At 48.8% G+C, this 13,832-nt stretch overlaps 1 protein-coding gene across 4 annotated transcripts in view; it reads left to right on the forward strand.

Moving 5' to 3' along the window:
- USP24 (ubiquitin specific peptidase 24) overlaps positions 1-13,832 on the forward strand; it is a 2,099,319-nt gene that overhangs the window by 1,805,241 nt on the left and 280,246 nt on the right. For all 4 annotated transcript variants that reach the window (XM_078670143.1, XM_078670156.1, XM_078670149.1 and 1 more), the window contains exon 61: positions 6,616-6,681. In XM_078670143.1, coding sequence (XP_078526269.1) covers positions 6,616-6,681 — 66 coding nt within the window. The remainder of the gene's footprint in view (positions 1-6,615; positions 6,682-13,832) is intronic.

The raw sequence follows: 13,832 nt of genomic DNA on the forward strand, positions 1-13,832 counted from the left end.
ACTGATACATACACCAAAAGATTGGGAGTGGAGGCCCCGTATTCCTCCGATCTCCCACTGTGGGTTGTTCCAAAATTATCGAACATGGTGGATCACCACAATACACAGATGTGGAGCCTGAAAGGCATCAACACACAGGGTAGCATTTACTCTGACTGAACACTGCTTACATTTGAAGAGTTAGTGGATGATTTTAGCTTACACAGAGGACAGTACCTAACCTTCAAAGCTGTGCGTGGTGCGATCAGAGGTCTATGGGGCTTGGGTGGGACTGGAACTGCCACACACATGTTCTGACCGTATTCCTGATGCACGGAATCCAACACAGGGAGTGACATTTATGCACAGTGCCCTAGCCTCCTCCTACTTAGTCTCACTGGGACCTTTAAAACTGAAATGGGGACAAGCACTTGGGCCTGCTATATCGGACAAGGATTGGGGGGCAAATATTGGAATATACTTAAACGGTGAGAAAAAAAACACATCTTAAATATGCACAACTCAGTTGTTTACACTGTACATACCTGTCCCCAGAGCATTTAGCTAATATATACCCAGGGCTCCCATTAGAATGCCCAAGATGCAGTGCTGAAAGTGCTGATTTTTCCATATGGTGTGGGACTGCCACCACATTGTCCCCTATTGGTCCACTATCCTCACTGTACTCATTGAAATAACTGGCAGACTGCTGCTCAACACAGTGCCTGCTGAGGCGGTTCTCAAGACTGAAGTCGTCCAGACACACCTCGAAATTCATAGACCTGGCCCTGCTTCTAGGAAGGCGAGCAATAGCAATGCACTGAAGGCTGCAGACTCCCCAAAAATCTCCCCCATCTAGGGCGCATTGGCTATGAGAGTTACTTAATGTAGTGTTAGCCGAAATAAGTGTAATGATGCTTATTTATCAGTAGACAAAGAGGCGATCTGCCACATCTGAGTGGTATACATTATTCTTGGATCTGCAAGTCAAGTCTGGCGATAGTCTGGCGATATACCCCTGTGATAACAATTTGCACTGCACACTACAAGCACATATGGGCATTGCTCGCCACAGACGCAGCAAACGTAGGGTAAATGCACTTCCTCAATTATTCTGGTCAAGGGAGAACAGCACATGACCATCAAATGTTAAAGGAGATACAAGGACCGTTCTATAATAATTATGTTGTGTGCGTAGTACATAGTGACACCACACGAAAGATGGAAAGGACAGCTGTGGTCATAGCATAGTAATGAGTGGCATCTCCATCATGAGGTGGTGCAGGGCATCTTCTTACACTAGGGTATCCCGTGGACGGATATATTCACCAATGTATCGATCACGCAAAGAGAGAGGGACTCATGTAAAAATTCCCATTGATGCCTCACCTACCTCTGGTACTAAAGAAGATAAGGAAAGACTGGGTCCAAGTCATATTGATTGCCCCAGATTGGGGTAAGAGAGTATGGAACCCATAGCTTCTGAACCAGAGCATGTGCCTTTCTATCAGTCTTTGGGAGGACATCCTGTTCCAGCAGCATCGTAGGTTCCTGCATCCAAAGATTCACAACTTACACCTTCGTGCATGGAGATGGTTAAATGCGTATGTTTGCGGACAGAGCCGAGTTTCCTTGACTGATGCCTCGTATGGTGCTAGTGCCCTAGATATCATCCCTTTACAAATCTAATCTTTCTGCTTTAGTTTGTCCTCTCCTTAACCAATGAAGGCCTTTCACTCTTCACAGTGAAAGATTACTTATTGACCCTTTCCTAGTTTCTGTATTTAGCTGTCCAACCGTCCTTGTTTAAGTCACCAGTTTTTATGCATTTCATTAAAGGTTTGACTACACACGCTTCCCAAAACAATTGATGTCTCAGTGGGACCTTGACATTCCTTCCGTGCACGTCCTTTGAACCTATGCACATTTGTTCCTTAAGATTCTTGACACTGAAACAGTTTTCTTTATCATCATCACATCGGCATGCCATGTGAGTGAGCTGCTGCTGACTACCCTTCACTACCTGCTCTCCGTAAACGGTGTCAAATATCCGGGGAGCTTTCCTCCTTAACGTCATACTGCCCTTCCTTGTTGTCCAGTCAGTCACTTTGTTCCATCGCCCTAATTGAAAAGAGGACATTAAGCTTTTACAATAACTGGATGAAAGGTTGTCTGGAAAATGAGGAGTTATTTGTCCACTTCTCGGGTACTAAGAAGGGTAGAAAGGTGCAAAACTGGACTCTGTCGTGATGGATAATACTCTGCTTTAAGATTTGCTACGCTCTGGCCTGAGAAGCTATTCCACCTGGGTCAAGGCTGCTTCACTGGCATAAATTTTGGCACACTGGCAGCAAGAATTGTTCTACTCTGCACTTCCAAGGGTGTGAAAAGGGAAAGAAACAAGAAGCTGTCAAGAGTACACACCAATGTTGCTCTCATTTTGTTCCTCTCAGTCTCTTCCGAAGCAGCACAGATACAAATATTCACCTAGTGGTTCATGGAAGAACTGATATTGAAGCTCTCCAGATCTGGTTTTGCACCTGGGGATATTCTAAAGTTGAGGAATATGCGGGTAGATTGAGTATAATAATAATAATAATAATAATAATAAAGGGTTTATGAAGCGCATGGTGACGCCGTCCCGGCGTATCCCCGCGCTGTGGAGAAGAGAGAGTGCAGTGAAAGAAGGGCTCTCTATAGTTTATACAAGTGAGTTTTTAGGAGTTTTCTAAACTTAACTTCCGTTTTTTCTAGCCTAAGGTCCACAGGAAGACGATTCCAGTTAGTGGCTGCAAGCATTCTGAAGGATCTCCCTCCTAATCTAGCCTTATTAACACGGGGGGTCCTCAGTAAGCCAGTACCTTTAGAGCGAAGTGCTCTGTTTGGCTCATAGATGTGGACAAGGTCATAGAGATACTGGGGGGCCCTGTGCCATATAATCCTGTGGCACATCAGGAGAGCTTTAAGCAAAATTCGCTTCTTAATGGGGAGCCAGTGTAAGGCAGCAAGAGCAGGTTTTGATGCAGCTCTTTTGGGAAGTTTTAGAACCAGACGTGCTGCCGTATTTTGTAATACTTGCAGACGTCCCAAGTTTTTTTCCGTGGAACCTAGGAATAACACATTCCCATAGTCTATCCGGGAGGTTACCAAGGCTTGAGTCATTGTCCGTCTAGCCTCCAACGGCAATAGATCCAGGGTGCGGTTTAAAGTTTTTAGCACCCCAAAGCTTTTACCCACTACTCTATGAATATGACCCTCATAGGATAGTTTGGGATCAATCCATATGCCCAGATTTTTTGCCTCTTTGCATGGGGTAGGTGCGGGACCTAAACAGGTAGGCCACCAGTCGGCCGTCCAGCTCGAATCATTGCCTCCGATTACCAGCACCTCCGTCTTGGAGCCGTTGAGCTTCAAGCAGTGTACATTCATCCATCTTGCTAGATCCTGTAAGCATGCTTTAAAATTAGCTGCAGCACTTATCGGGGATTGGGAGAGGGAGATCAATAGTTGTGTATCGTCGGCGTACGAAACTAATTGTACGCCATACGACTGCACCACCTCCGCTAGGGGAGCCATATACAAGTTAAATAAAGTGGGGCTCAGGGCAGAGCCCTGAGGCACCCCTTGCTCTAAGGCTATCCTCTCAGAGGTGCAGGAGCCCCTCTGGACCTGAAAGCTGCGATCTGTAAGAAACGCCTTCAACCAGCCCAGAGCATGCTGAGTGACACCAGCTTTGTTTAGACACTGTAGCAAGATGGAGTGAGCTACAGTGTCAAACGCCGCACTAAGGTCTAGCATGATCAAAACCATGGTATGTCCGGCATCTGCCCCTTGTCTCAAGGTCTCAGTCGCTCTCAGGAGGGCCGTCTCCGTAGAGAAATTAGGCCTAAAGCCCGACTGAGAGGAGTGAAGAATGTTGTTTTTCTCTAAATGAGACATAAGTTGACTATTGACCACTTTCTCTGCCACCTTGGCCAGGTATGGTAGCAAAGAAATTGGTCTGAGATTTTCAAGGGTTTCATGGCTGACATTCGGTTTCTTTTTGATGGGAAGAACGATTGCTTTTTTCCAGTCTTCCGGAAGTCTGGCAGAAGTAAAGGAGACCTGGAGTACATGTCTAATATACGGCTCCAGTACCGTAAGGCTCTCTCCCAATACTTTAGGCAGAGCTGGATCCAGCGGGGAGCCAGATTTGATGCTCTTACATATGCTTCTGAGTGACTCCGGGGGGGTACCATAAAGCACTGGAGACAGCCTCCACTGAGCTAACATCAGTAGTTTCTACAAAATTACATAGCGGTTCCACATTGCCAGAGAAAGACGCATAGATGTCATTAATCTTTCCTGAAAAGTAGTTGGCTATAATGTTACAAGCTTCGACAGAGTCGTTCTGTGGAGCATTGTCATTGGTGACCACAGAAATTTCCTTATAGATTTTAAAAAGCTCCTTAGAGGAATTTTCCGCCTCCCCAATTCGATTTTTGTAGTGCATGGCCTTAGTTGTGCGTAATTTGGAGTATTATTCTCTCTGGGCTAGTTTGTATCTGGTTTTAATAAGCGGACAGAAGGCTACGCGCCAATTACGCTCTAATTTTTTGCAGTTGGTTTTCGCGGCTTGTAGCCCCGGAGTAAACCATGGGGCGGATTTTTTCTTTCTATTCTCTCTCTTAGATCTACACATCGGGGCTGTCACGTCTAAAGCATATAGAATGTGATTCACTAATTCACTGTTAGCGCTTTCACAGTCCTCACCCCCAGGTGGACCTCCTGACTCGAGTAGATTATTAAATGTGTGTTGTGCGAAATTTTTCCATTTCCGACGCGGATAACAACTGTTGTTCTCCTTGATTGTCTCAGATGCTGGCATAAGGATGTGGAACGGAATAAGAAAATGATCCGACCAAGGTACCGGTAAAGGCGCCTGTGTCTTCACTCTGTTCCAACTTCCAAACACCGGGTCCAGTAAATGGCCGTGTTTATGAGTAGGGGCACTGTTTTTTAAGTCTAGTTGTAGCGATTGAAGTTCAAGCTTGATATCCACTGCTTCTTTATCTAGTTCGTCTTCTAAATGGACATTCATAACTCCTAACACCAGGGTTCTACTCTTCCTTATAGCTAGATGGGCAGCCGCTTCTACTAGACTAGTTTTAAAATCATAAAGCCTGCCAGGGGGTCTATAGAGAAGGATTCCTGATATCGTCAGTTGAGGTCCAAATTTAATTGTAAATAGACCTGCCTCAGAGTTGTCTATCTGCAAGTGTAAGAGACTACATTCAAGTGGGGCCTTAGTAGCGATTGCAATCCCTCCGCCCCTCCCCTCCCCTCTTTCCTGTCTAGTCTTGAGAGTGAATATCCTGGCGGCATGGCTTCTATGACCTCAGGGTCAGAGTGATCTCCTAGCCACGTCTCCGTTAGGAAGAGTACATCCAGTCTCTCATCCTCCAGAAGGTCCCGTATCTGATTGCAGTGTTTGCTAAGGGAGCGACAGTTGAGTAGTCCGGCCTGTACCCTCTCTTTATTTGCTTCACTAGTCGGTACTCTTAAGTACTTGAAAGCGCACCTGGTGCAGTTACAGGATGTGGTTACCTCCATAGTGTGCCAACAGGGAGCCTTGGTTATAGGGCAAAGGTCCAGCAAAACCTGTCTATCATAGTATATGCGGGCAGACCCGGAGCGACCAGTGAGCATAGGCCCGGGCCCCGACCGGCCGCGGACAGGCGCAGACGGGCTGGACTTTGGCTCGACTTCTGCGCGCCTCCGGCGTGCCTGCTGCACGCGTCCGCTGCGCGATCGCTGTCCCATACACATTTAAAGAGGGGGGAGGAGCCGCTAGAGCGCTGACCTGTCAGCCCTGAGCCCGGAAGTGCTGGGCTCCTCCTCACCCTCCGCATCAAACGCCCACAATGGACGCGGCGGACCGGGGCGGAAGTGGAATAGGTGAGTAACTCCCAAGCTTTCTAGTCAGCCCGGAAATAAGGTGCACTTAGTTTTTTTAAACCATGAACAAGATACACTGTGATTTTAAAATTAGCAGAATACACACTAAACAATAAAAACGCTCTTCAACTCAGCGCTCGCAGTGAAATCTTATAGTACACAGCGCACAGCAGATAGTCAGCCTCTGCCACCGGCTCAACTCGTCTCCACCCCGCGACTGCGTTTCTCCTCACCTTTTATCATTAAACATACACAGCGCCGCTAGAGCGCTGACCTGTCAGCCCGGAAGTGCTGGGCTCCTCCTCACCCTTCGCATCAAACGCCCACAATGGACGCGGCGGACCGGGGCGGGAGTGGAATAGGTGAGTAACTCCCAAGCTTTCTAGTCAGCCCGGAAATAAGGTGCACTTCGTTTTTTTAAACCATGAACAAGATACACTGTGATTTTAAAATTAGCAGAATACACGCTAAACATTAAAACGCTCTTCAACTCAGCGCTCGCAGTGAAATCAGTACACAGCGCACAGCAGATAGTCAGCCTCTGCCACCCGCTCAACTCGTCTCCACACTAAGAAAGTTACCGAAGGTAAGTACTTGTCTGTTGCTTCTTGCATAGAGTATTTGCACAATATTTCTATTTGCCTCAAATAAGTATTGTCTGATATATATATATATTTTTTTTTTATTTTTTATTTTCAGAATCAGTTGGAAACTGCACTACCTCATGAGTTGAAAAACACTTTCCAGTTACTTCATGAGATTTTGGTAAGTTGAATAAGAATATGTCAGTCAATGCAAATGGTGTTAAGAACTTTTTTAATTTCAATTGTTAATGTACAAGGACAAACTAACTAAGGATCTACGCATTTTATCATCTGGAAGCAAGATAATGAGGGAAGTAGGAGTTATTTTAAAATAACGTAATGATGCTGTGTTAACTGAGCTGTATAGGAGCCGCATCATTTTGAAGCTTTGTTGTGGTCACCTTCTTTGAGCCATGAGATGATCCTGGGACATAGTTGTGCTGAAGTGAGCAGGAAACTCGTATTGGAAATGGCATCATCCACAGAAGCCTAATTTGCATTACAGAGGTGCACAGAATCTGGAATTTACAAAAGCCCATCATCCCGTAAGCCAGGAGAAGTACTGTCCGAAGGCAACAGGTTTTGTCTGATGGGTCTGAGTAACATAGCCCACTGCAGTGGCTGCTGGGAAACTCCACGTGTCATGGCGGTACATAGGGGGATTATAAAGGCTATCATACAGTGAAGCTTCAATGATTCTAAATGTGTCTCTGGCAGTGGTGAATTAAATGAATGCTGATGGGGACAAGTACAAGTTAAAGCGAGTCACTTAGCCATGGTGGCACACACTAGTAAGTCTGATCGTGCATGCTGAACTACCACGAGCACGAGCCAGATCCTGAAGTTGGAAGCATATTTGCAGAGAAATGAGGGGCGTGGCTAGCTAGGCTGCGAGATGGCTGCCTTCTGAGCGAGCTCCACCGGCCACAGCGGTAATCCTGTAATAATCCTGTCAAAGCTGTGAAATTGGAAGCCCGCTGCTAGCGCCCGAGATAGCTGACAACCCGGTGATTGCAACGTATCCAGTGCTGCTGCCGAGGATCACCGCTCTACGTCCGCTGCACCCAGAACTGTTACCGCCGGACCATCCCTGCTGCCGGAGCCGCGACCGGAGGGAGTCTGACCCAGCGTACTGGCGCACTACAGCCCGGGGTCGGGTAGGCCGCCTTGCCGTGGTGCAGCGGGGCCCGTTGGGACTCTGTCGGGCTGCGGGGGCCCCGGTGAGGCGATGTGAGAAGTTGGCCTGATGTGCAGTGCTCACTATTCTAGTGATCACTATATATCAGTCCAAACAACCCTTATTGATGATTGGTTGTAAGTCAACCTTATAGACCAGCTATCCTAGTAGCATGGATACGAGCAGTCTAAGGCTAAGACTCTAGAGGGCGTGTTAAGCCAGCTGTTTTACCATCACATTACCCCTTGAACACCCAGTGAAAGGACACCACACAAGTGTTATGAAAATAAACAATGTATTTATTAGAATCACAACAACCCTGTACTCTTTATGAGGACAGGGTGCTAGGCACACAACAAAACTCTTACGAAAATACTTAAGTTAGCACGTTATACACAAATGCCCGAGGGGCACGAAAAACCATATACTCTAAAAGTGGAATGCGAAATTACTAGCAGGTAAGTACAGTACTAATAGGCTTTGGAATCGCTAGGACTTAACTAGGGAATCGTTAGATTACTTCTAGGAGACCTAGGGGACTCGGGTGCAGAGTGTGCACTCTCACGCGGGATGCGGGACAAAGTCTATGGAGGCTAGTAAAGGCAAAGTTAGTGTTCACGGGCGAACCCGACCTGGTAGGAAGAAAACGATAGTGGATCCTGACCCTAGGATAGTGAGGCTATGCTGGGACACCGAAGTGCCGAAGTTACCTAGCCCAGGGGCTGCAGCTGCATAGGTCTGAAAAGACGTCGGGGATCTCGTTGCCGGACCAGGAGCCTGGAAGAAGGAAGTTGCTGGCAGGCGACCAGTGAAGAAAAGTTCGATGGATCCAAGCCTGGATCAAGGAAGAAGAAACCTGAAAGCAGAGGGGACCAAGTTCTTGAATCACTAGCCAGTGATTAAGTGGGCACCAGGATGGCACCGGGCGAAGTCACCTCGACTAGGTGAGTGGGCGACGCTGGCTCTGCAGATCTCACGGACCAGGAGGCGTTGTCGGCGACCAGGATGGAGAGGCGAGCTGTCCCACGATGGCTGAAGCTGTCGGCGTCGAAGTTACCCAGGATTGGGCAACAAGCCTTGGCTAATTCAAGCCCACGCGGTGAACTCAAAATGGCGTCTTGAGTGGACCAGGAGGGTCCGGGGTGCTCCTCTTTTGGAAGGGAGCAAGGGCCAGCCTGGAGCAACCAGACCAGCAGCAGAAATGTCGTCGGGCGTCGTCGGGAAGGCCACAAGCCAGCGGGCTAGTAGCCAAACAACGCGGTGAGCAGCCAAAAGCAGAAGGGCCCCACGCAGATCGTGGAGATGCTGGGGAGCTGCACTTCGGTGCTGGAGCTGCTCAGGGTCGGGGCTTCTCGGACCCCAAAGCACTCACCAGGAATTCACTCGGCGGGCTTGCTGGAAAGAAGTCGTGCAGTCTTGCAGATGGCCGGTCCCTCGAGGTCTCGTCGCACCCACGGTTCTCAGCTGGGCTGTAGAGGTGGGTAGAGGTCAGAGGTACCAGGGAAGCCGGTTCTCGTCGAGCTGGGCAGTCGGATTCCGGAGGAAGGACTTGCAGCAGACCGCAGTGTTCTTAGATGGTGCCTGCGGATGCAGGGTGACTACTCCTTAGTCACAAGGGAGAAATCTTAGGAAGAAGTCTTGAGTTCCTTTCGTGGAAAGTAGTTTCAGGATTCAAAGATGATCTGATTTGGAAGGGGGCCAGTTCCTACCTTTATCCTGTAAAAAGGGGCTGGCACGCGACTAAGTCCTGCCCTATGGGTGGGACTAGGAGGGGGGTGGTTACACCCACTTCCTTGGCGGGCTTTTCCCCAGCACAGGGTCTGGAGTGACCCTGGAACTGGTTCCAGCCAGCCTATGCACAGTGAGCACCGGGGTGCCACGTGCAGTCACCTTCCTCTAAAGCCCTGCCTACCTACAATACACAAAACCCTGTCTGGGACGGTGCTGGCACCGCCCCTGGCAGGAAACCCTTTGTCCTTATCTCCTGCTCTGGGAGGACTCCCAGCAGCAGGAGGGCAGACTTGTGTCTCGGTGGCAGCATCCATTTTGTGGAGCTGAGGCTCTGTTTGACTTTAACCGGGGTTAGGGGTTACATACATGTCGTGTCCCTCTAGAAGGGTGGAATGCTAACCCCGTCGCCAGAATTGGCGAGGGGTTAGTATTCCAATTCGTATGACACCTTACTCGACATGTTTTGATAAAGCGATACCAGAGTTGGCATATAACCGCGAGGATTATAATGCACTTAAGAGTATATGGTATGCGATATCATGGAAACGGCTAAGGGATGGATCCCGAAAGCCGCAGACAGGCTCAGCTCATGCCAGAGCACCATCTCACACGATTCCAAGCACTCTGCCTTCAGGATTGTTAAGGCCTGCCATAGGAGTGACTGATAGGAGATCTGTGTGTCCATTTTAGGGTTAGATATAGGTATACTATATCTAAAGCAAAGGGTGAGTACACCACCTTGCCCCAGCTGTCGTGCAGCCAGTTGTGTCAGTTTAGTTAGTCAGCCCAGGGGTGGCATAATACATGCTTCAGCCCCTGGGAGACTTCTGGGTACACCTCAGCCCTGGATACAGGGACTTGGAGAGGGCCCAGTGCCAATTCAGTACCTGAGTACAATTTGGATAGAGAGAACAGCTAGGCTGTGGGTCTGATTAGCAGGCCCACAGCCAGGGAAAGTCGTAAACCAGTGCAGCAAAAAGCAAAAATCTGGGTGATCATAGGATTGCAGACCCTACTCTCCTACATGACCCCCCCCCAAACTTTGGGACAATAAACTAACCTTGACCAGGTGAGTCTTCTTGCTCTAAGTGGAAATACCTGGAGAGCCCATCAGCATTGCTGTGATCAGTACCAGGTCTATGCTCCACTGTAAAATCCATCCCCTGTAGGGAAATGGACCACCTAAGCAGTTTGGGGTTTTCACCCTTCATCTGATTTAGCCATAAGAGGGGCTTATGGTCTGTCTGAATGGTGAAGTGAGTGCCAAACAAGTAGGCCCTCAGCTTCTTCAGGGCCCAGACCACAGCAAAGGCCTCCCTCTCAATAGCTGACCAATTTTTCTCTCTGGGTGTCAACCTCCTACTAATGAAAGCAATAGGCTGATCATTACCATCAAAATTCAGTTGAGACAGAACAGCCCCCACACCCAACTCAGAAGCATCTGTTTGGACAATGAATGGCTTGGAGTAATCTGGACTCTTTAGGATAGGTGCTGTGCACATGGCCTGCTTTAGGTCATTGAATGCTTTCTGACAGCTTGCTGTCCACTGAACTTTCTTTGGCATCTTTTTGCTTGTCAGGTCATTAAGAGGGGTCACTATGGACCCATAATTTCTGACAAACTTCCTATAGTACCCAGTCAGGCCCAAGAAAGCTCGAACCTGAGTCTGGGTGATTGGAGGAGTCCAGTCCTTGATGGCCTGTATCTTACTCTCCAGTGGCTGAACCTGGCCTCCACCCACAAGGTGGCCCAGGTATACAACCTGTGTCTGCCCTATCTGGCACTTTGTGGCCTTGATAGTGAGGCCTGCCTTTTGCAGGGCCTCTAACACTTTCCTCAGGTGGACCAGGTGATCCTCCCAGGTGGAGCTAAAGACAGCAATATCATCAAGATAAGCTGCACAGAAGTCATCCAGCCCAGTGAGGACTTGATTCACCAACCTTTGGAAGGTGGCAGGTGCATTTTTCAGTCCAAAGGGCATTACCACAAATTGATAATGCCCTCCAGGGGTAGAAAATGCTGTCTTGGGTTTGGCCTCCTCAGCTAACCTGATTTGCCAATACCCAGCTGTCAAATCAAATGTACTTAAGAAGTTGGCAGAAGCCAATTTATCTATAAGTTCATCTGCTCTTGGTATTGGGTGGGCATCAGTCTTAGTGACTGCATTGAGGCCTCTGTAGTCTACGCAAAACCTCATCTCTCTCTTACCACCCTGGGTGTGAGGCTTTGGCACTAGAACTACTGGGCTAGCCCAAGGGCTATCTGAGGGCTCAATGACTCCCAGCTCCAACATTTTCTGCACTTCAGTTTTGATGCAGTCTCTAACATGATCAGGCTGTCTGTAGATTTTACTCTTGACAGGCAGACTGTCTCCAGTGTCAACATCATGGGTACACCAATCAGTTTGGCTGGGTGTCAGAGAGAACATATGTCTGAAGGATTGCAAGACTTGCCTGCAATCCTGTTGCTGATGTTCAGTGAGGCTGCCACAAAAGACAACACCATCAACTGATCCATCATCAGGATTCTGAGTGAGCAGGTCTGGGAGAGGGTCACTCTCTTCATCCTGTCCCTCATCTGTGGCCATGAGCAAGCTCATGTCCTTCCTGTCAACATATGCCTTGAGCCTGTTAACATGGAGCACTCTGAGAGGGCTCCTGGGAGTTCCAAGGTCCACCAAGTAGGTAACCTCTCCCTTTTGCTCAATGATGGTGTGGGGCCCAGACCATTTGTCTTTCAGAGCTGCTGGGGCCACTGGCTCCAGCACCCACACCTTCTGTCCTGGCTGGTACACAGTCAGAACAGCCTTTTGGTCATGCCAAGCTTTTTGAAGTTCTTGGCTAGCCTCAAGGTTTTTGGATGCCTTTTCCATATACTCAGCCATCCTGGAGCGGAGACCAAGTACATAGTCCACTATGTTGGTTGCAGGCTTTTTGAGAGGTCTCTCCCATCCTTCCTTCACCAAACACAGGGGTCCTCTTACAGGATGCCCATACAGAAGCTCAAAAGGGCTGTAGCCAACCCCCTTCTGTGGGACCTCTCTGTAAGCAAACAAGAGGCAGGGGATCAGGACATCCCATCTTCTCCTAAGAGTTTCAGGTAGTCCATGAATCATCCCTTTCAGGGTCCTGTTGAATCTCTCAACAAGCCCATTGCATTGTGGGTGGTAGGGTGTGGTGAACTTGTAGTTCACACCACACTCCTTCCACATTGCAGTCAGATATCCTGACATGAAGTTTGTACCTCTGTCAGAAACGACCTCCTTAGGGAAACCCACTCTGGAGAACACTCCAACTAGGGCTCTTGCCACTACAGGGGCTGTAGTGGTCCTAAGGGGAATAGCTTCAGGATACCTGGTGGCATGATCCACTACCACCAGTATAAACTTGTGCCCTGATGCTGTCTGGGGTTCCATTGGACCAACAATGTCAATCCCCACTCTTTCAAAGGGAACCCCCACCACAGGTAGTGGTATGAGGGGGGCCTTTGTTGTGCCACCTGACTTACCACTGGCTTGGCAAGTGACACAGGAGCGACAAAACTCCTTGGTATTCTCATTCATATGGGGCCAGTGAAAGTGTGAGACAAGCCTGTCCCAAGTCTTTGTCTGACCTAAGTGACCTGCAAGGGGAATTTCATGGGCCAAGGTGAGAAGGAAACCTCTCAGAGACAAGGGGATGACCAGCCTCCTGGTTGCACCAGGCTTGGGGTCTCTTGACTCAGAGTACAGGAGTCCATCTTCCCAGTATACCCTGTGGGCACCTGTGGCATTCCCTGCAGCCTCAGCAGCAGCCTGCTGTCTGAGGGGTTCAAGGGAAGGGCAGCTCAACTGTTCCTTCCCCAGGTCTGCTCTGGAGGGTCCCCCTGAGCCCAGAAACTCAACTTGATCAAGTTCAAGCTCTTTAGGCTCAGTTTCCCTCAGCTCTTCCAGATCAGCCTCCTCAGAGACTTGATCCTCAACCTGGGGCAAGGGGGAAGGCAAAGCCTTACCCTTACTGCTCTTCTTCTTGGAAGGTGTCTGGTCCATCATTTCAGGATCCAGCACCTGTTCAGTGGGGCATTTTCTGGCCTGTGACCTAGTCACAGCAAGCACATGTGCTGGCAAGCCTAACATTTCCATGTGAGTCCTCTGCTCCACTTCTGACCATTGTGATGACTCCAAATCATTGCCCAACAAACAATCAACTGGGAGGTCTGAACTGACTACAACTTTCTTTTGTCCCTTCACTCCACCCCAGGAGAAAGCCACAATTGCCACACTATGACTAGTAGTGACATTGCTGGCATTGGTCACCAGGAAATCAGTACCTGGCATGATCTGTCCAGGGTCCACAAAGTTAGGTGTCACCATGGTGACACTGGCACAAGTGTCCCTATAGGCCTGAGCCATTTTGCCATTTATCAAAGGTGTCTGCCTGTATTT

The sequence above is a fragment of the Lissotriton helveticus genome, chromosome 1_2, assembly GCF_964261635.1.
Source record: "Lissotriton helveticus chromosome 1_2, aLisHel1.1, whole genome shotgun sequence".
NCBI lineage: Eukaryota > Metazoa > Chordata > Amphibia > Caudata > Salamandridae > Lissotriton > Lissotriton helveticus.